Source organism: Pseudochaenichthys georgianus, chromosome 20, assembly GCF_902827115.2.
Source record: "Pseudochaenichthys georgianus chromosome 20, fPseGeo1.2, whole genome shotgun sequence".
Classification (NCBI taxonomy): Eukaryota; Metazoa; Chordata; class Actinopteri; order Perciformes; family Channichthyidae; genus Pseudochaenichthys; species Pseudochaenichthys georgianus.
The window spans coordinates 9,599,373-9,619,722 of NC_047522.1; the positions used below are offsets into that span (position 1 = coordinate 9,599,373).

The 20,350-nt window shown below is 41.1% G+C and overlaps 1 protein-coding gene across 1 annotated transcript in view; it reads left to right on the forward strand.

The window, feature by feature from the left end:
* The window catches only part of kcnh2b (potassium voltage-gated channel, subfamily H (eag-related), member 2b), a 279,480-nt gene extending 263,547 nt beyond the window's left edge, over positions 1–15,933 (forward strand). The window contains 14 exon segments of the mRNA XM_034109196.1: positions 1,766–1,920; positions 2,377–2,471; positions 2,595–2,735; positions 8,028–8,227; positions 8,349–8,408; positions 10,594–10,846; positions 11,509–11,702; positions 11,959–12,061; positions 12,238–12,389; positions 12,494–12,638; positions 12,728–12,917; positions 13,913–14,018; positions 14,286–14,387; positions 15,595–15,933. Coding sequence (XP_033965087.1) covers positions 1,766–1,920; positions 2,377–2,471; positions 2,595–2,735; positions 8,028–8,227; positions 8,349–8,408; positions 10,594–10,846; positions 11,509–11,702; positions 11,959–12,061; positions 12,238–12,389; positions 12,494–12,638; positions 12,728–12,917; positions 13,913–14,018; positions 14,286–14,387; positions 15,595–15,933 — 2,235 coding nt within the window.
* Positions 15,934–20,350: the final 4,417 nt, after the last annotated feature.

Consider the following 20,350-nt stretch of genomic DNA (forward strand, 5'->3'; position numbering starts at 1 on the left):
TCAATGTGTTCATTATTTAAGTATTTTTTTAAAAAGGAGATTTAACAAATAGTTTCTACTTCTGGCTTTTCCAGAATCAGCAGTTATATTTTTTTCTCAGTTTCATGTCTTACAATTGCTCACTCTTCGCCTATACACTACTGTATACTATACTGTATTAGACAATTACTAGATGAATCAATAGTAGGCTGTAAATTAAGTGTTCCGACAATAAGTAATCTCCGTCATTTTGTGTAATCACTGATAGTTCTACTGTATTGCAACAAGGGTAATTTGAACCTCCTAAAACTACTAAAAACAGACATGTTAAGCTGAATTAATTAAGTCTTCTTTGTCCTTTGTCACTCAGTTTAAGAGTGTAGTTCAGGGGATAAGGATGTGTGAAAGTAAAGTTGTAAAGTTCTGTTTTTCCAGTCCAGAGTGTGGTGTGTGTGTGTAGAGTGCAAGAGGAGGATACATGATATTGGTGTAGTGAGAATAACTTATCTGAGGGTGACCGGCCAGAATAGATCACTGGATTGCAGGTTTTAACTGGGAAGTTTCCCCAACAGCTCCTGGGTTCAGTGGTAAAAACTACCAAAAATAGCCTGATTCATCTGATGAAGTCCTCAAGAATCCACTTTCCTCCTTGTTAGATTCCAACTTCCTCTTGCTTGATTCCAACTTCCTCTCGCTTCTTTATCCTCCCTTCAAATGACATGCTGTCCTCCTTTTAACAGCACACAGGTGCCAATCATTTTCTTGATTGGTTTCCTCCAGCTTCTCTCAGGGGTGCTTGATTAGCCACTCCCCTTTTTCTCAGGGAATCTGTAGGTGTGTTTACTTTCTCCCTGTCCTGCTACAAGGTTGTATGGCTTGCTGATGATAAAGAAGTGATATAGAGAATGTAAGGGCGTGGGAGGAAAGTGTCTGAAGGAAGAGGTAGGAATTAGAAGTTGAAGGAGGAAGTAAGTAGGTTGCTGCAGCCGTCTCAGGATACTTCCTACATAATAAGGATGGAAACCACTGGGGCCGAGGTTCATCACTCCACAGCTCAGCCCAGAGTCATTGACAGATCAGGCAGTTCTTCAAATCCATCTATAAGTGATGGGTGTCAGTAATACAACGTTATTTATAGTGATTAAACCACCCTACAAGACAAAAAAGATGAATGTAGAATATCCCCTACGTTGAAATACTGCCCGAAGAAGGCTGTGCCAAGCTTCACTTCATAGAAACTCTCCATAGGGGCCACAGAGCCAAGAAAGTGGAGATTTTCCTCACCAGACAAGCATTATTTACTATGAGGACACAACACAAGACTAGGCTCTCTGCCAGCAATCGTCCAGTTATTTATTTGTTGTATGGACATGTAGGGGGCCAGCTGAATACAAGTAGAAAGTGTTGGGGAATATTTTCCAAGGGAGACAGTCATAATTTACCACCTCCACGACTGTGATTCACTTTGAGACAAGACCATGGCTGCAACACCTCTGTGTGTGTGTGTGTGTGTGTGTGTGTGTGTGTGTGTGTGTGTGTGTGTGTGTGTGTGTGTGTGTGTGTGTGTGTGTGTGTGTGTGTGTGTGTGTGTGTGTGTGTGTGTGTGTGTGTGTGTGTGTGTGTGTGTGTGTGTGTGTGTGTGTGTGTGTGTGTGTGTGTGTGTGTGTGTGTGACAGCAGGTGGGAAATCTGTGAGGAGATATCAGAGCTAAGGGACTCTGTTTGGTACCGTGCTTTACAATATCTCATTACCACTACCTACACTCTGTCTCTCCCACTCCCATCAGACCACCACTCTAATTGGTCTACTAAAAACAGCTCGACTCCTGCGATTGGTGCGTGTGGCCAGGAAGTTGGACCGCTACTCGGAGTATGGCGCGGCTGTGCTCTTCCTCCTCATGTGCACCTTCGCCCTCATCGCTCACTGGCTGGCCTGCATCTGGTACAGTGCCATGAGACTGTCTGATGATTCATATAAGATTCACAGAGGAGTAATGTGGGGATTATCATGTCTCCGTCGGCATACCTCAGAACTGCTAATATACTGTATGGGTGCTTGTGTCGTAATAATACAATTCATATCTTCCATAAAAAGGATATGTGTACAGTATAAATATATGTTCTAATGCTGTGTGTTCAAGCACCAAGTTGATTGTATCCCAACTCAAGTGAGATCATAGAACATTGATACTGCAGAAACTGAGAAGTAGAACATATTTCCTCAATATTTCTGATTCAATATTAATCAAACAAATTATATTCAGACAAAACTTTTAGGAGTTTTAAAAACAAATATTTTGCTTATATTTTACATACTGTAGCTTAGTAATATTGCTAACATAAATAATGATATACATACAATCGCATTGCAACTTGTTAACTTTTGATTTTTTCCCAGGTATGCCATTGGTAGTGTAGAGAGGAGTGGTTCTATTGGATGGCTCCACACGCTGGGGGACCAGTTGGGAAAACCATTCAACAACTCCATCCAAGGTAAAGAAAGGAAACCTATTGCTATAATGAAGTGGAACTGTCTGTACTAGTGAGCTCATAAAACGTGTTATCATCAGGGATCTCTCATTTATTTATATTGACAACTCTAAATGTCCACTCCAGGTTCAGGACCCACTATCAAAGATAAGTACGTCACAGCTCTGTACTTCACCTTCAGCAGTCTGACCAGTGTGGGCTTTGGAAATGTGTCCCCAAATACCAACTCTGAGAAGATCTTCTCCATCTGTGTCATGCTCATAGGATGTAAGTATTGTTCATATAGTGAACATTATTTTTCCTTGGCTTTACATCTGGGTGGGAGAAAGTGTTTTGATTCAAGGACTCCTTGTGATGAGGAGTGAAAGTGCACCAGAGCAGATCAGCGCAAATACAAATACACTTCTAACCAAAAGTAGCATATAACATTTACAGTTGTATACATGTGACATAACTTGCTAGCACACAACATACTTTACTATATGTACCATGTGTTTTGAGTTCATGGACAAACTGAAATTCCCTTGAAGGAAAAATTCATGAATGCTTTTGTGAAGTTCAATTTAGAAAATGTGGTAGAGGTGCTCTTAAGCCTCTTGTGGTCAAAATGACTATTACAACAATAAACACAACATAGTTTTAACCTATCTTCACCGATATAATTATGTTGTACCTTTTCTTTAATCATATACACAGAAGGTCATTGTGTATAAAAAGAATAATAATTTGCACCTCATTTGTTTCGTGATAACTTTATTTGTCCTCCGTTTTCAAGCTCTTATTAACATTTGTGCAGTCTCCAGACAGTAGCGTAAGGATAACGTTTCACCACATAGTGTCAATTGCAGGGTAGCAAAGTTTTAAATTACTAAGATTTTGTTAGTTTTCTTTATTTGTTTTCTTATACAGTACACTATTATTCCAGCTCAACCAAGGCATAGATAATCAATCAATCAATCAATCAATCAATCAATCAATCAATCAATCAATCAATCAATCAATCAATCAATGTTTATGTATATAGCCCAATATCACAAATGTTACATTTGTCTCAGTGGTCTTCACAGTGTGTACAGAATATCAGTATGACAATACGACACCCTCTGTCCTTAGACCCTCACATCGTACAAGGAAAAACTTCTGGAGAAAACCCACAGTTTAAAGGGAAAAATGGGAGAAACCTCAGGGAGAGCAACAGAGGAGAGATCCCTCTCCCAGGACGGACAGACGTGCAATAGATGCCGTGTGTAAATTGAAAAGATAATACATTTGCAACATAGGTAGTCCAAATGTTTGGAAATGCATGTGTGTATAATAGGAAGATGAATCCACGAGGATATCCATCCAGGACCTATGATCCAGGACCACAACCACGACTCAAGATCCAGGGCTCGCGATCCAGGACACAGGACCGCAGGATCATCCATGACTCCGGATCCCGGCGTATATAGACACCAAAAAGAAAGAAATTTGGGGAAGCTGGGTTAATCGGAACATGAGTGTACACAGGTATAGACAGAGAGAAGGAAGAAGTAAGATGTCACCCGACAAACTAAGCCTATATCAGCAAAACTAGGGGCTGAATCTAATCAGCCCCAACTATAAGCTTTATCAAAAAGGAAGGTCTTAAGCGCATTGTTAAAAACGGATAGGGTGTCTGCCGCCCGAACACAAACTGGAAGCTGATTCCACAAATGTGGAGCTTGATAAGAAAAGGCTCTGGCTCCCATTGTACTTTTAGAGACTCTAGGAACAACCAACAACCCTGCATTCTTGGAACGCAATGCCCTAGTAGGACAGTAGGGTATAATGAGTTCTTTAAAGTAAGATGGCGCCTGCCCATTAAGGGCTTTGTAGGCGAGAAGAAGAATTTTAAATGATATCCTGTGTTCTATAGGGAGCCAGTGTAAGGCAGCCAGAACAGGAGTAATGTGGTCCCTTTTCCTAACTCTGGTTAGTACACGAGCTGCAGCATTTTGAATCAGCTGAAGCGACTTGACTGACTTCTTGGTACACCCTGATAATAAGGAGTTACAATAATCCAGCCTTGAAGTAACAAATGCATGGACTAGTTTCTCTGCATCGTTTTGAGGCAAGATATGCCTGATTTTTGCAATGTTACGTAGATGGAAGTAGGCTGTCCTTGAAATTGATTTGATGTGGGCGTTAAAGGATAAATCCTGATCAAATATAACAACAAGATTCCTTACAGTCTCACTGGAGGCCAAATTAATGCCATCCATAGTTAGTATATCTTTAGATAATTTTTTTTCGTAGATTCTTCGTGCCAAGTACAATAACTTCAGTTTTGGTCGTGTTGAACATCAAAAAATGTAAGGTCATCCACGTTTTTAAGTCCTTGAGGCAGTCTTGAATTTTATTTAGATGATTAATTTCATCAGGCTTGATTGATAAATATAGTTGAGTATCATCCGCATAACAATGAAAGTTTATGAATGATTCCTTATAATATTGCCTAACAGAAGCATATATAATGTGAACAAAATAGGTCCGAGCACTGAGCCCTGTGGCACTCCATGGCTAACTTTGGTTTGCGTGGAAGATTCATCGTTGACACCTACAAACTGAGAGCGTTCAGATAGATAGGACCTAAATCAGCCTAAAGCAGTTCCCTGTATGCCAACTAAGTGCTCTAATCTTTGCAATAGGATATCATGGTTGATAGTATCAAATGCAGCACTGAAATCGAGCAAAACAAGAATAGAGACATGTCCCTTGTCTGAGGCTATTAGAATGTCATTTGTGACTTTAACCAGAGCTGTCTCTGTGCTATGATGTGTTCTAAAGTCAGACTGAAAATCTTCAAATAAATCATTGTTTTTTAAGTAATCACACAGCTGTTTTGCGACCGCTTTCTCAAGAATATTTGAGAGGAACGGAGTAACAATTTTATCGTTAAAAAAGCACATACAATCATTACTACTGAGTGCTATGGGAATAGAAGGCTCAATCGAGCTGTGGCTCTGTCAGCCTGGCTACAGTGCTGAAAATAAATCTTGCATTATTCTTATTCTCATCTATTAATGAAGAGTAGTAGGCTGCTCTCGCTTTACGCAGTGCTTTCTTATATTCATTAAGAGTAATATGCCAAATTAAACGAGATTCTTCAAGTTTAGTGGAACGCCATATCCTTTCAAGTTGTCTCGACTTTTGCTTTATTTTGCGGGTTTCAACATTATGCCATGGAGCTAATCTATGTTGTTTTATTTTCTTCTTTTTCAAAGGAGCAACAGAGTCTAATTTTATTCGCAGCGCATCTGTAGCACTATCAACAACATGATCAATTTGGGGTGGTATACATTTTGTATAAGTTTCCTCCCTTACATGCAGACATGCTATCGAGTTAAGTATTGGTGGAATCTCTTCCTTAAATTTGGCTATAGCACTAACTGATAGGTTTCTGCTGCAGGAGCTTTTGACTAATGCTTTGTAGTCTAGTAACAGTACTTCAAAAGTCACTAAGAAATGGTCGGATAAAGCAGGATTATGCGGTTCGACTAATAGTTGCTCCATTTCAATACCATAAGTCAGAACAAGGTCGAGAGTGTGATTATAGCAGTGGGTTGGTTTATTTACACTCTGACAGAAACCAACATAATCTAATATAGAGTTAAATGCAACAGTAAGGCTATTTTGTATCAGTTTTAAGTACCAAAGTTGATAAAAACTCAGATAATTCTGATAATAATTCTGAATAAGGACCTGGTGCACGGTACACTGTAACAAATAAGATCATCATTGTCATTCTGAAAGCCTTTTTCCTAGTGATTTTATTTTTGTATTATTTTCGCATTTATCAACAGGGTTGCTAATATCCTCTTCCATGCTTATCAACTCAACTTTATCTATACAGAGTGATACCTTATTTAGACTAGAAGCCTCATCAGGGAGATGATAGGATAAGAAAAATAATATGATATGACTAGGAACTAGTAACACATTATTCATAGCATGCACATACTTATTATGTTGTGTTGTGCTCATGAAATCAACTGGAATTACTTGTATTTTTTTATTTAAGGTCAAGGCTATGAGACACTAAACAAGAGCGTTATTATTTTTAGTTTTGGCTGCGTTCCTTTAGTTTTGCATTTGCCAGAAAAATGTCCTGAGGCATAAACATTTCCCATTACTGAAGTGAACTATTATGTTGCTCTGGAATCTCAGTATACTATGAAATTGCAATGAGCATTATACAACTTATTTGAACTCAGATTCAGAGATCAATTGTGTTGCTTGTGACATACACGTTGTTAAATGTCACACAAACTGCAGACAAACTGGGTGATGTGGACAGTGATGGGAGCTGACAGAGGTTGGGAAGTTAGCAGGATACAACTTGACAACAGTACAAAACAGGGAGACTCATGAAGGATACGACAGGAGGCACTCTGTCCTCTACAGACAAAAGCCTTTTGGATCAGTCAAACTCCTGCTGTGTCGGTTCACTCAGTTCTCAAACAATATCAAACAATATCTGTTAATGATTCAGACGTGTGTGAGACATGTACATTTGTGAATATATACTGTTCAGTAAATGTATAATCACATTGTCGTGAGAATTTTTGGTTGTAACTGTACTTGCAGAATATATTATAATTCAAACTTAGCTATTTAGCCTTTAATTTTTTCAAGCCTAGCCTAAAGGTTAGGTTCACGGAAAGCGGACAGGGGATTCAGCCTCCATCACTTACATTGAAATGTGTAAGGTTGGACATTAGCTCAAATGAAATCTTATCCCTTGCCTTTACTTGTCACATATACATGTATTCAAAACTTGAGTGCAGGAGAAAGGTTGACAAATTCCTAGTTTAGAACGCAAATGCTTATCGCACGATAATATAGGGCTCCAACAGCCTGAGTTGTGTAAAAAAGTATTGATTTAAGACACATTTTAAATGATGAATGGTTAATGAAGTGTACTTATATAACGCTTTATCGATTCTTTACAACTTCTCAAAGCACTTTACATTCTAAAAGTCATCATTCACCAATTCACAAGGCTATTAAAAAGTATTAAACGGCATTTTTCAAGGTATTACATTTTGTAGCTTGTTTTCAATAAGTATATAAATTGTCCAAAGAGGTTGTATTCTACAGTCTGCCTGAATGTAATCATTGCGTAGGTGTGTAGTGTGATTCTGTATAGTTTATTTATGGCATCCCGTTGGATTTGACGTCATCTAAACAGGACATCGCACGCTCACTGCTTGATAGCGCGCGAAGGTCCGTTAACAACACCGCTTGTTAAACAACATCGTTATGGAGAAATGCAAGTTTGCGTCCAAATGGTTGGAAGATAAGGAGGAAGGACAATCAATACTGTATATAGTAAATGTGAGGTAAAGTGTGCCGCCAATGTAACCGGTTAAAGCTCCAAGTGGCGATGAGGTCTTAAAATGTATGGAAAGGGTCTTACAAGGTATTACATTTGACTTCAGGATTCCTGCATATACCCTGTGTATATGTTATTCTCTCCCTTCCTACCTACTTCCTCCTTCCTCACATTTCCTCCCTCTTCCTGTCTCCCACCTCCAGCCCTGATGTACGCCAGCATCTTTGGGAACGTGTCAGCCATCATCCAGCGGCTGTACTCGGGGACGGCCCGTTACCACACCCAGATGCTGCGAGTCAGGGAGTTTATCCGCTTCCATCAGATCCCCAACCCGCTCCGGCAGAGGCTGGAGGAGTACTTCCAGCACGCCTGGTCCTACACCAATGGCATCGACATGAATGCTGTGAGTTCTGCTCCTCATGCACCCAAATCCTGTGTGTGTTACTACATGATGAGTGTTGGGCATGAATACACACCAAAAAAAGCCTAGAGGAGTGTTTTGAGCCTGCGTTGTACGTTATTAGGATGTGAAGGCTTTGTCTCATGATGCATGGTCCGACACCATCAGAGAAAATAGGAAAGATGTGAGTATTATAAGTAATACTAACACACACATGGGCTAACGTGCAAATAAACCGGTTAAAGTGTTTGCAACATGCATGCATCGGGTTGTCACATGCATGAACGCGACACACTGTTTTCACATACAGGTTGAAACTCACAGAGAAACACACCTGCTAATTCACACAAATACACACACACATTGTCCAAGTCTCATCCTCTGTTTCTCTGTCCTGTGTGATGAAGGCTCAGAAGTGACATGCATGCAACCACAGATGCAGATCATCATAAACATGTCACACACTTGAGATCGGCCGATACAAGCATTGTATGCAGTGCATGAGTCAGTGAATGTCATGTTTATTATCTTTACTGCTTCACAGCCTCAGCTTGAAAAAAGTACACTTTACTAAAAATATCTCTGCTCATTACATCGGGGAAGCTTTTCCAGAGTCTTTTAAAAATGGCCCATTGGAGCATAATCAGCACCACATTGTTAACTTGGAGTAAACGTTCTCTCTCTATACTGACTCAATCAGCTGCAAAATACTTTCTTCATGGAATGGAGGGAATATAAATGCAGCTGTGATTAGAAACTAAACACGTTAAACTATTGTGAGAGCCAGAAGCAAAAATATAAATAAATATATTGTTTCTTTAGCATTTGGATTAGCAGGACACTGAAACATAGTATTGATAACATAATAGAATGTGTATTGTGTTATTGATTCTGTCCACAGAAGCGGAGCCACAGTCTCAAAAGTCATTTAATGTTTGAAAGTGTATGGCAAAATCTGGATCAAAACTCTTATTATTTTTGGTAACCTTGAAGTTTGGTCTTTTTCTTAAAAAAAAAAAAACCTATGTGTTGGGTGAGCTGTTCTCTGTTGCATTTGAAACTTGAATTAATGATTAAGAATCAATGAATAGATGTTGTTTTTGATGCAGCATCTATCGCAAGACAATTTACTTTTTTCAATAACAGATATACAAACACCTGTGTGTATTTTGTTGCAGCTTTGGTTTAAGTGTCCAAGAGGCCAATACAACCTTACTTTTTCATGGCAAAACAACTGAAGCTTTGACAAGAACCACAATACAATATCATGACAGCAAATATTTACAAAAGCAATAACACTGTATCCTCAGAAGGCAGCAGTTCAGCATCTGCTAAATGCAACAGGAGACCAGAAATGAGAACAGAACACCTGATGTGTCCTGCCTCAAAAAATCTGACTTCAGCACATTTTGGGGCACCCCACAAATGATTACCGTGAACGTAATAGTGGAATCATTTTCAAAACCACTCCACCTGGCCTTGAAACATTAAAAAGGTGTGTATATTTGGAAGCAATGAGGCCCATTCCAAAAGACTCAGAAACATGTTGAAAGTAGGAAATGAAAATGGTCTTACAAAGAGATGAAGATGGAGCCCAGTGAAGGCTGAAATTAGGGATGGATACAAAAAAAGATAAATGGTAAAAAAAAGAAATGAAGGGTGGGTGTTTAAGCTAGGGTTATGTTCGCTGCAGTAAGCCAGAGAGTATCGAGCCCATAGCCTGCTTCTTAAACGCGCTGGGACTTCCCTTGCTTGCAGTGAACACATACCAATTATTCATATTAATTACACTCTATGGGACTGCTGACCCTCTGACTAAATATCACTACAAAGGCCCTTTAGGAACAGAAATAAGTCTTCCTCTGAATGGTTGAAATCATAAAATATTGAACGATGCTTAATAACCATGACTTGAATGTTCCAATTGAGTTGTGTCATGTGTGGAATGGTGTAATGACAGGCTGATAAAGCTAATGTCCCATGAATGTTACCGGTAAGGGTGACTGGTATCAAAATTAAAACTGTAACAACACTTTTTTATTATTCCTTTTAAAGCCTCCATAATCCGTGACATTTATTTGACATTAGCTCCCTGTTCTAAACTTGGAAAGTCAATCGCTACTAATAGCATGTATCAATTCTGATGCAACCTTTCGCTATCCATTCATCCGCTTACTTTATCCCCCCTCTTTCTCCTTTCCTTCCCCCCTCCTCTCTTTGTTTTCAAACTCTTTTCCCCCACCTGTATCTTATACCTCCTATTTGTATTTCCTTCTGTCTTCGTTCTCCGTCTGTCCTCACCTACTTCTCTCTCTCACACCTTTCTTTCCCCTGTCTCCTCCCTTTGCTTCCTTGCTCCCTCTCCCCAGGTGCTGAAAGGTTTCCCCGAGTGTCTCCAAGCGGATATTTGCCTCCATCTGAACCGAACGCTGCTGCAGAACTGTAAAGCTTTTAAAGGCTCCACCAAGGGCTGCCTCAGGGCGCTGGCCATGAAGTTCAAGACCACCCACGCACCCCCGGGTGACACGCTGGTCCACGCTGGGGACGTCCTCACTGCCCTCTACTTCATATCCAGGGGATCCATAGAGATAATGAGGGGAGACGTGGTAGTAGCCATCTTAGGTACAATACATTGTTTACATGTATATAAAGCTGTCAAAATATGTTTAATTATTATTTCACCACCTAGTGTAGCCTCCTTTCACTTTTAGGCTATTAGTAACTAAGTATGAAGCAAGGACATGGCAATATTTGGAAATATATTGTTTTGGTTAAACATTTTTATTTCCATTGTAGACTGTAAGTTCAATCCTTTGCAGGCCGGCTCATGGCTACTTCAATGTAAACAAGTAAGAGTAGTTCAGATAGAAATGCCTCAGTCTTTGCTTTAAATAAATAACCTGAAACTAAACCTGAATCTAAACTAAACTTTTGACTCTGTTCTTCAGAGTACTTTCTAAAGTTTGACTTTGAACAAAGTTTGTAGATATCTTCAAAACAACTTTTTGGTTTAAGTTAAAATATGTTTCTCAAGATTCCTTTCTAAGTCTTGACTCTTTACGGGCGCAAGTCATTGGCTTGTTTGTAACAACTTAAAACAAAAATGCATTAGCTAGAGGCGCCATCTGCTGGTGAACTTAGTTTGTTGCTCTTAAAATGGGATTAACTTGTTTGCCACCATAAACAAAAACAATAAATCAACAAAGACACTGACAAAATAGGTAAGGTTATATCATACATTAGATAACACCATAAAAGGTTGTATTTGTTTTCACCTCTCCCAGGGAAGAATGATATCTTCGGCGAGCCAATCAACCTGTATTCCCGACCCGGTAAATCCAACGCTGATGTGCGGGCTCTGACCTACTGCGACCTTCACAAAATCTTCAGAGAAGACGTTCAGGAGGTGCTGGACATGTACCCTGAGTTCGCAGACAACTTCTGGAACAACTTGGAAATCACCTTCAACCTCAGAGATGTAAGTTTACAACCTCACCAAAGAACAAGAAATGTGACTAAATCAGACACCCTGAATACTTTGGGTATATTACGAGCATTTTCATTATTGTGCCATTGCTTAAGATCTATGGATAAACAAGCCGTGTAATGAATGATGGTTCTCTGTGTTGTTTTAAGTATCCAAACAAAGACTTTCCTTTCCCTTCAATAAATAATCCATGATTTTGCTTGTATTACAAATTGCATCCCAACAATGTTTCTGGTTCTCATTTCAGACCAACATGATCCCAGGCTCTCCGAACAGTGAAGACTCCAACAGTGGAGGATTCAACAAATTACGCAGACGCAAGCTTTCATTTCGAAGACGTACAGAAAAAGGTAACTCTTCCTTGAACAGCTTCACTCCACTTTTTTCTGAGGTACAAAACCTCAAATATGACCTCAGTAATTCTGATTGAAAAATAAGGTTTGTCAATGGCTGTCATCCTTTAAAAGTTATTATCGATCTAGCTGGACTCATCAATGCACCTCTTTTCTTACACACCTTTAATCAGATGATGCAGATGCTGGAGAAAGTAAAAAGTCCCATAAGTCTGTAAGACGAAGACAGAGGGACTCAACCAAAAGTCAAGAACAGGAAGAGGCACCCAAGCGACAATGGCAGGCACATCGAAGCTCAGTGTCCTCACACTCCAGTGGTGACGAGGTACAACTAAAATGTTCATCTTGTCTACATCTAAAGTCTACTTTTGTCGCTGCCATTGGTTTAAATAAAAATGGCTGTGAATGTCTTTGCTCTACACCTGTTAGGGGGAGGAGCCAAATATTAACAGACTCGCCCCACCGCCCGTAATGATGGAGACTCCTCAGGCTCAGGCCACGCCCCTGAACTTCAATGAGAACACGGAGGGTGATGGAGAGCCCAAGACAGGGAACACCTGCAATGCCCTGTCAGGTAAAACAGGACAGAGATGTTGTGAATTCTGAGGTAAGGCCTACCCAACGATTAACAAAAACTCCCTGCACTCCTTCTTCTCCAAACAGGTGCCTTCTCAGGTGTGTCCCACATCTTTAGTTTCTGGGGGGAGAGTCGGGGGGGCGGGCAGTACCAGGAGGTTCCCAGCTGCAGCCTGGCCTCCCCTCCGAACCTCAACACGCCGCTGCACAGCCTGAACCGACAGCAACGCAACCAGGTGGACACACGCTTGGAAATGCTGCAGAAACAGCTCAACAGGTGGGACGGGCTGTGTGTGTGTGTGTGTGTGTGTGTGTTCTAGTTTGTGTGCATTCATGTGTTGGCTGCTGTTACCCTTTGTGTCCACCCTTCTACCATATATTGATGTCCCTGCTAAAAACCCTGCAGTCTATGTAGGAAGTGTCTCTCCTCCAACGCAGTTAAAAAATAGAAGGTCCTCGTCCTGGAAGACGTTCCTTTGTCTGGTCGCGTTGCAGCACAGGCTGTCTCTGTGCTGGTCTTTAGCTCGGAAGCTGGCGGCGCCTCCAGCTGATTGCTCAGAGTTTTAAGGGATGGGTAGTATGTGTCAGCTAGCTGAAGGTGTATGTGAGGGGAGTAGAGGTGTGTGGGAGAACAGATTTTCCCCTGTACTTAAAATATCTGCACATATGAGGAAGTCTCTGCTGGAGTTTAGAAAGATAACCAAGAGATCTAAGTCCTAATTAGCTTTATAGAAGCCTTAGATATGGTAGATGTAATGCGAAAACGTTCACCTCCTGTGTGTAGCTGAATTATGTATGTCTCCACTGTGACCACGTGACCATAATGCCAATATTCCTATAAGATGAAATACAACTTCAGCCTCCCTGTGAGGAAACTGTATTGTAACGGCTCCAAAAGTAAGATAATGACCACAGGGTGCAAAGATAAATGTAACATAAGAAAAACTGAGTTTAGAGAAGTTAGGCACTTTGAAAGGAAAGTTACTGCAATAACCTTTTTAACAATATGTTTCTACATATTTGACAGCAGCCTTGGATGTTCAAACACACACTAACTTCACTGATGAGATCTGGGATTCTAAGTCGCTATGATTCAGACCTACTAGCTGTTTACTAGCATCTATGACATTTACATTTTAGATTACATCAGATAGCTCTTAATCTAAATGTCCTAGATAACATATGCACTTAAAATGTATTCAATAACATTAATAAACTGTATTAAAGGAAGTAGTTTATAAAATATGTTCACCAATTGCATAATGTGTGCAGGTTGGAGAGTCGCATGTCAACGGACATAGGAGCGATCATGCAGCTGCTGCAGAGACAGATGGCCCTGGTCCCCCCCGCCTACAGCGCTATCTCATCACCACCTCAGGTAATACACACACACACACACACACACACACACACACACACACACACACACACACACACACACACACACACACACACACACACACACACACACACACACACACACACACACACGTAAAAGTAAGATGATTGTTGTCACAGTGGACAAACAATCTTTGTTTGAAGACTAATTCACACAACAGGAGTCAGGACGGAAGAAATGTATAATTATCAGACACTGACTCAGGCTTTATTGAGAGATGGAGTAATGAGATGTTTCCTCTCACAGGTCTCCCCCTGCCCAGGTCCCGGCCCAGCACCATGTCCAGGAGTGAGGCTGGTGGAGCCTGTTACTCCTCTCGAGGCAGAGAACCTGGCCTCCTTCTCACAGGTGGAGCAGATGGTTTCATACATGCATACTTGACATTCTGTGGAGTGCAGATTTGATTTTAATATGGTTTCAGTAGCTTATAATCATAAGCATTAGGCTAAAGCTTGCAGCATATCAAATATAGCCTACATGCTGAGTTTCTATAATGGTTAAACATTTATTGCATCATTTGGCTTATATTCTGTTTTTACATTCATTATATAATTCAAATGTTGTACATACTTAGATGATTTCTATTTGCATATTAAACATGATTAGGATGCATCACAGCAATTGGGGTTGCTTTTCACAACACAACAATGTAGCACTATGTGACCAGAAAAACGCGGGCTAAAATCCTTGATTATGTGATTAAACATGCAGGGTTAAAAACCCTGCATGTTTAATGATGTTATGCGGTGAAATTGCGGAAAGTTGTGAAATATGTGAAATATGAAATATGCACACAACCTGCCATTAACGTTAAACCCCTTTACTATTCAATTAAACACATTCAATGTTTATTTATTGTCAAACACACACACACACACACTTCTCCGCCTCATTCTGTTTTCATTTACTCGTTCGTTATCTGACCAGCTTCAATCTTGTAGGCTACTCACCTCGTTTCTTGTAGCCCTCGAAAGGGTTTTGGAGGTTGATGCCTCGGTGAACGTGAGTTGTTTGGCTTTCTTGTCCGCAGCAGCAGAAAGCATTTTCGAATGTTTGAATGAATCAAAGTGGGTCGTCACCGTCGATGTTCTATTATGCTCCAACACACAGTTGCACGGGGTGCAGAATAGTTTCCCCCCACTTTCGTGCAAGACATCGGGGTACTGCTTTGCCCGGTCTTTAGCAGAAATGTTCGTCGGTAAATGAGATGGATTAGATTTTTTCATCTTGGTGTTTTCTCTCTCGCGTGAGCTCCATACTTTCACTCTACGGTGTTGTTTACCTTCTGTGATGCGCGCCGCGAGCTGATGACGTTGCGTCATCATCATCATCACTTCACGTCAAGACGAGTTAACTTTTTTCCCCCTCAACTTTGTGTGGAAAAATGCGGGGATTATGCAGCCTTTTGATAAATATGCGGCCTTTTAAAATTCTGCGCCATTTTGCTGATTATGCGGTAAATTCTGCGATCGCAGAATCGTGTTTTTCTGGAGGGTCTAAGTAATAAGACAAATAAGTAACTCGTCACATTGACCTGAGTTCACTGTTCTTGCAGATCTTGGATTCCCAGGAATTTGAAGGGTTTCCGGGCCGGGACTCCCTGCAGCCCCAGGACCCCCCCCTCATCACTGAGCAGGGCCAGCTCGCCCCCTCCGGACTGGACAGCCTTGAGCTGGGACTGGGCCCAGGTTTGAGGGTAAATATAGAGAGTGGGTCAGCAGCGGGGTCCAGCTTAGGGTTAGACTTCAGTTTAGGGGTGTGTTTGGGGGCAGCTGGAACACAGGTATCATCCCTCGATTCTGAAACCCAAAGGAGGCTGTCCCTCCAGGAATCACAGACACCTCTGGACTCACGGACAACACATAGACACGGCTCTGACCCGGGGGGGAGCTAAGGGAGAGTGGGATGGAGGGGGGGACACAGAGAGAGGAGGGGTGATGTTTTATCCTGCAGTCCCTCCTGTTGGGAGATGAAAAGGCCCCTACTGTACTACCACCAAAACCCAGCTACTGATGTTTCACCTCTGACCTCTCGCTCAGAACCAGGCGGGGGGGGGGGAGGGTAAGGCCTCTCTCTGTCTCTCTCTCCCACAGGTCACCCGCACCCTTTCTTCTGAACTCCATTACAACCTTTAACCAAAACCACAAACAGAGCAGAGAGGAGCTCTGCCTCGTAATGAACACAGTCAAACCGGACTGAACCGGTCTGGACCTCTGCTGAAGGAGGACACGTCACACACACGAGTGACTGCTACCCTGTAGATCACATCCTGTAGAAGAATCCCTTTACTGCTGTGTCCTATGTTGGATGACTGACAAGAACAAGACATCAACGGACAGAATAACGACGAAACAAGTAGCCATTTACGTCTTGCACTGAAAATCCTATTGATATTATTCTATTCTATATGTCCGTGGCGCTTCCGATAAACTCACAAACTGGTTGGTAAACTATAGTGTTAGCTGGCCTAACAGGAAACCTGCTGTCCCGTTCTGTCATTGGTTCCTCCCCCCTGACGTCCTGCCCCAGGAGGCGGAGCTAACGCTTCCCTCTTCCCAAGAGCGCACTGGATTGGCTGGTTTGCACCTCAGGGGTGGGAACTGAAGGGTTAAAAGCCATGAATTTGTTTCGATGAACATATCAGCTGCCCTAACACACACATTGTACAGATTTGCTAGAGAGTGAAGAACCTATGGCATGCTCAGGCCGTATCACTAACAGGTAAACTGGCAAACTTAGAGGTTTACCACGAGGACAGCGCACCGAAATCAGCTAACTATTAATAGTTAAACAAGCAAAACACTCATTTAACTCAATGAGTTGTGACATTATTGTGAAACAGACAACTTGTGAAAATATGAAGACATAACACTGGCCAGCTTTCATTTCTAAACATCAAAGCACATGCATACAGGAAAAAAAAGTGATTCTAGTGTTTCCTAGTGAATTTGCTACCTCAGATTTCATTGGTCCTTACTTTTTCTTTTCACCCTGAATGCTTTCACCTTGTACATAGTCTGTCTTGTGATGCGTAAATATACAATATATAAGTTTGCCAGTTTACAACGACCAGCCGAATGCGCCATTATTCTGTGTACAGTACAATATGCAAACACTGGCAAAGAAGTGAGTGTGCTTTAATCGTATTATGCATGTGATTAGTTCGGGTCTGAATCTTTTCACGTGTTACATGTTGGTCCTCGTTTGCAGAGCATGGCGTTTAGTGCGTTTTGCTTCCACACACTGTAAGGTTCACTGGATCCTAACGTCTCTAGGACACGTTTGTTTTCTTTGCCGCACACTGGTTTAATGGCTGGTTTGAACAGTACAATGACAGATTGAGCGATTTAAAATGAGACGGCACAAAAAAAACTTTACAACATAGGTTTTATAATACTTATCCAGAAATGTCACAATGACAAAAGTGATGCCAGGAAGAATAAATTGTACTTCAGCACCACCGTTTTTTGGAGTTTATTCCTGTCATGTCATGATCAGATGTCCACCAACACACTAAGCTTCTATATAAAGCAAATTATTTTGTTTAAGGAATGGATTTACCTCGGTACGGAAGAGGATTAGGGCCACATGATTCAGTTCTGAGAAGGGTTAGAATTCTGAGATTAAAGTCAGAATTCTTTCCCCACATTTTTTTTTTCATGTGGCCCTAATCCTCTTCTGTACCTCAGGGCTGACAAAAAGGCACATTATAATAAGAGCAGGTGCAATGAAAACCCCTATAGTAAAAATGTCTGTAATATCTTCCACTTTCATCCGTTTTTTTTAAGTTTGAAGTTGCCAAGATGAAAAACCCATAAGATCTTCAAATGGTCTTCCCTGATACAAAATGATCCGTGTATTCTCCTGACCTGTACTGAAACTGAAACGTCCCGACAGAGGAGGGAACGCTGACTGAAGTGCAATAGTCCTTTAAACAGTTAAGACTTGTAGCAGCTTAACTGCGTCCGTTTAGCACTTTATTTCTTACAGTGCAGATGTTTATAAAGACTCAGGAATGTGTCGTTGATGTTAGAAGGTTCATTTTATGTTGTTTCAGATTTCAAAACCAATGAGAACGGAAAGACTTTAACATTGTAACCTTAACTCGAGTGGAGTTCCACTTTAAAGAAGAATTGTGAAGATTGTACTGCTGCTTGCTGGTCTGAGCTATTGTATTTATTTATTGTTGAAGGATTTTTTTTGATTGCCTGTGTTTTATCATTTAGTCTTGGGTCATTAGGTGCAGCAAGTGAAAGCTTTGTGTCCCTCCCCATGTGTTCTTAATAATAATCCTGAAATGAACAAGCATTATTCACTATTTATAAAGTGCTTTGTGACTGGTACACATGATTGTCATAATAACTTTTAATAATTCTAAGCTGATCAATTTGCAATTGCACACAAAGCCACATTCAATTCACATGGCCTGCTTTACCTGTCCCTGTATATTCAGCATCTCTCCTGCACAGTGATTGGACCGTGTGGCTGCATGTGAGCAGGTGATGTCACACTTTGTTAAAGGTGCACTTTAGTATCCAACCAAAGCAAGAGAATGCTGTAACACATGATCATTGGTGATTTTAGAAACATGTGAATTGATTGATCTGTGATTTTAAATTTCAACCAACGACATTCTTCAAAGTGACTTAACATCATTTTTTGGGGTGCAATTGTGATCGTAATTGGATCACTGTTGGGGTAAAGTTTATAGGACCCCCTTTTAAGCATTCTGTGAAAATGTCCTTCTTACTACTGAAGCCTCTCTGCTTGTTGTTGTGTTTTACTTTGCTGACACTCATTACCACGATTCTAAGGGCCTGTCACTGACAGGGGCCCAAACTATTTTAGAACATTAAGAAAAAAATGTTTAAAGGTCCCATGTCATGGTAATTTCTACTGATCATAATTCCATTGTTGAGGTATACTAAAATAGATTTATACTGTGCAATTTTCCAAACTCACATTGGTTTCTCATACAGCATCTCTGTAAAATATGTGTATTCACCGGTATTCACTCTCTGTCCTAAACGGCTTGTTGGAGCTCCTGCCCCCCCCCCTCCCTGTGAGCCCAGTGTGCTCTGATTGGTCAGGACGTTGAGGCTCGTTACTGCTCACAGCTGCTATGAGCTGCTGCGAGGAGCAGACAGGCTTCCGTGTCGGCGATACAGCGAGAACAAGCAAAACTCACCCTGAGCACACACAAACACTCACAGCCGAAATAAAAACAATAAGTGTGGCTTGATATTGAGTAAGATAAAGGTTTATAACGCTGTGAGCATGGGTCTGCGGAGAGCATTTCTCCACGATCCCAACGTAGTAGCCTGAAAAACGTTTACCCATTTAAACAGTTGTGGTAGCTTGTTTGTTTTAAACATCATAAATACACAAACAACAATGAATACTTACAAGTTGTGTACCCGAATCTCCCGCTGGTCCAAACAAAGTAGGAACAGCATCGTTCTTCAGTGCCCTACGATGTACACGCTGAAAGCTTTGGGAAGCTTTATTTCGTGAAATGCTGGCAGAGGGTGCGGGAAGTAAACAATGTAAAATGCGTTTTGGGGAGGTCTGTGTTAGAGTTTTACTCCCTACAGGGTGTACTTTGAGGGTTTTTGACTATGCAGACGGTTTACATGCATAAAAACCTTCATAACACACAAAGGGACGGGTATTAACCGGAAAAGCATGACATGGGACCTTTAAGTAACCAATGTGATATCTTTTCATGGGGCCCAACATTCCTGGCGGCGCCCCTGCCCATTACCATTACTATGTTTCCAACAGTACTCCCTTCCTGTGGTCACCAAGAACAAGGGCCTATAACAAATCAATCTAAACATTTTCCCAACCAGTGAATATGTTGTGTTCATTCTACAGTCCAGTGCTGAGGTGATTTTCGAAAGCGGGCTCTCCTCCTCGCCATCACACATTCTGTAGCGAGAGTTTTGTTACTGTTCAATAACAGTCACATAGTGGCCCGAACTATGTCTTTAAATTCAGATCTATGACCTCACAACTAGAATGTGGTTATTGTCGACTCTCCTTCCTTGTAGACTTTAGTGGAATACTCAATGCTACAGAATACATTTATGTAATGCATAATGCATTAATATAACAGTCTGGGGTGCACTTTGAAAACCAATCGTCTTTACGGGACTGAGTAATGGGTGGTTTGTGGGCTTGGGGGAGGGGTTTAATAAGGAGGATAGTTTTTCCTTTTCATTTGAATACACACAAACATTAAAATAAAAAACAGTGTACACCGTCACACACACACACACACACACACACACACACACACACACACATAC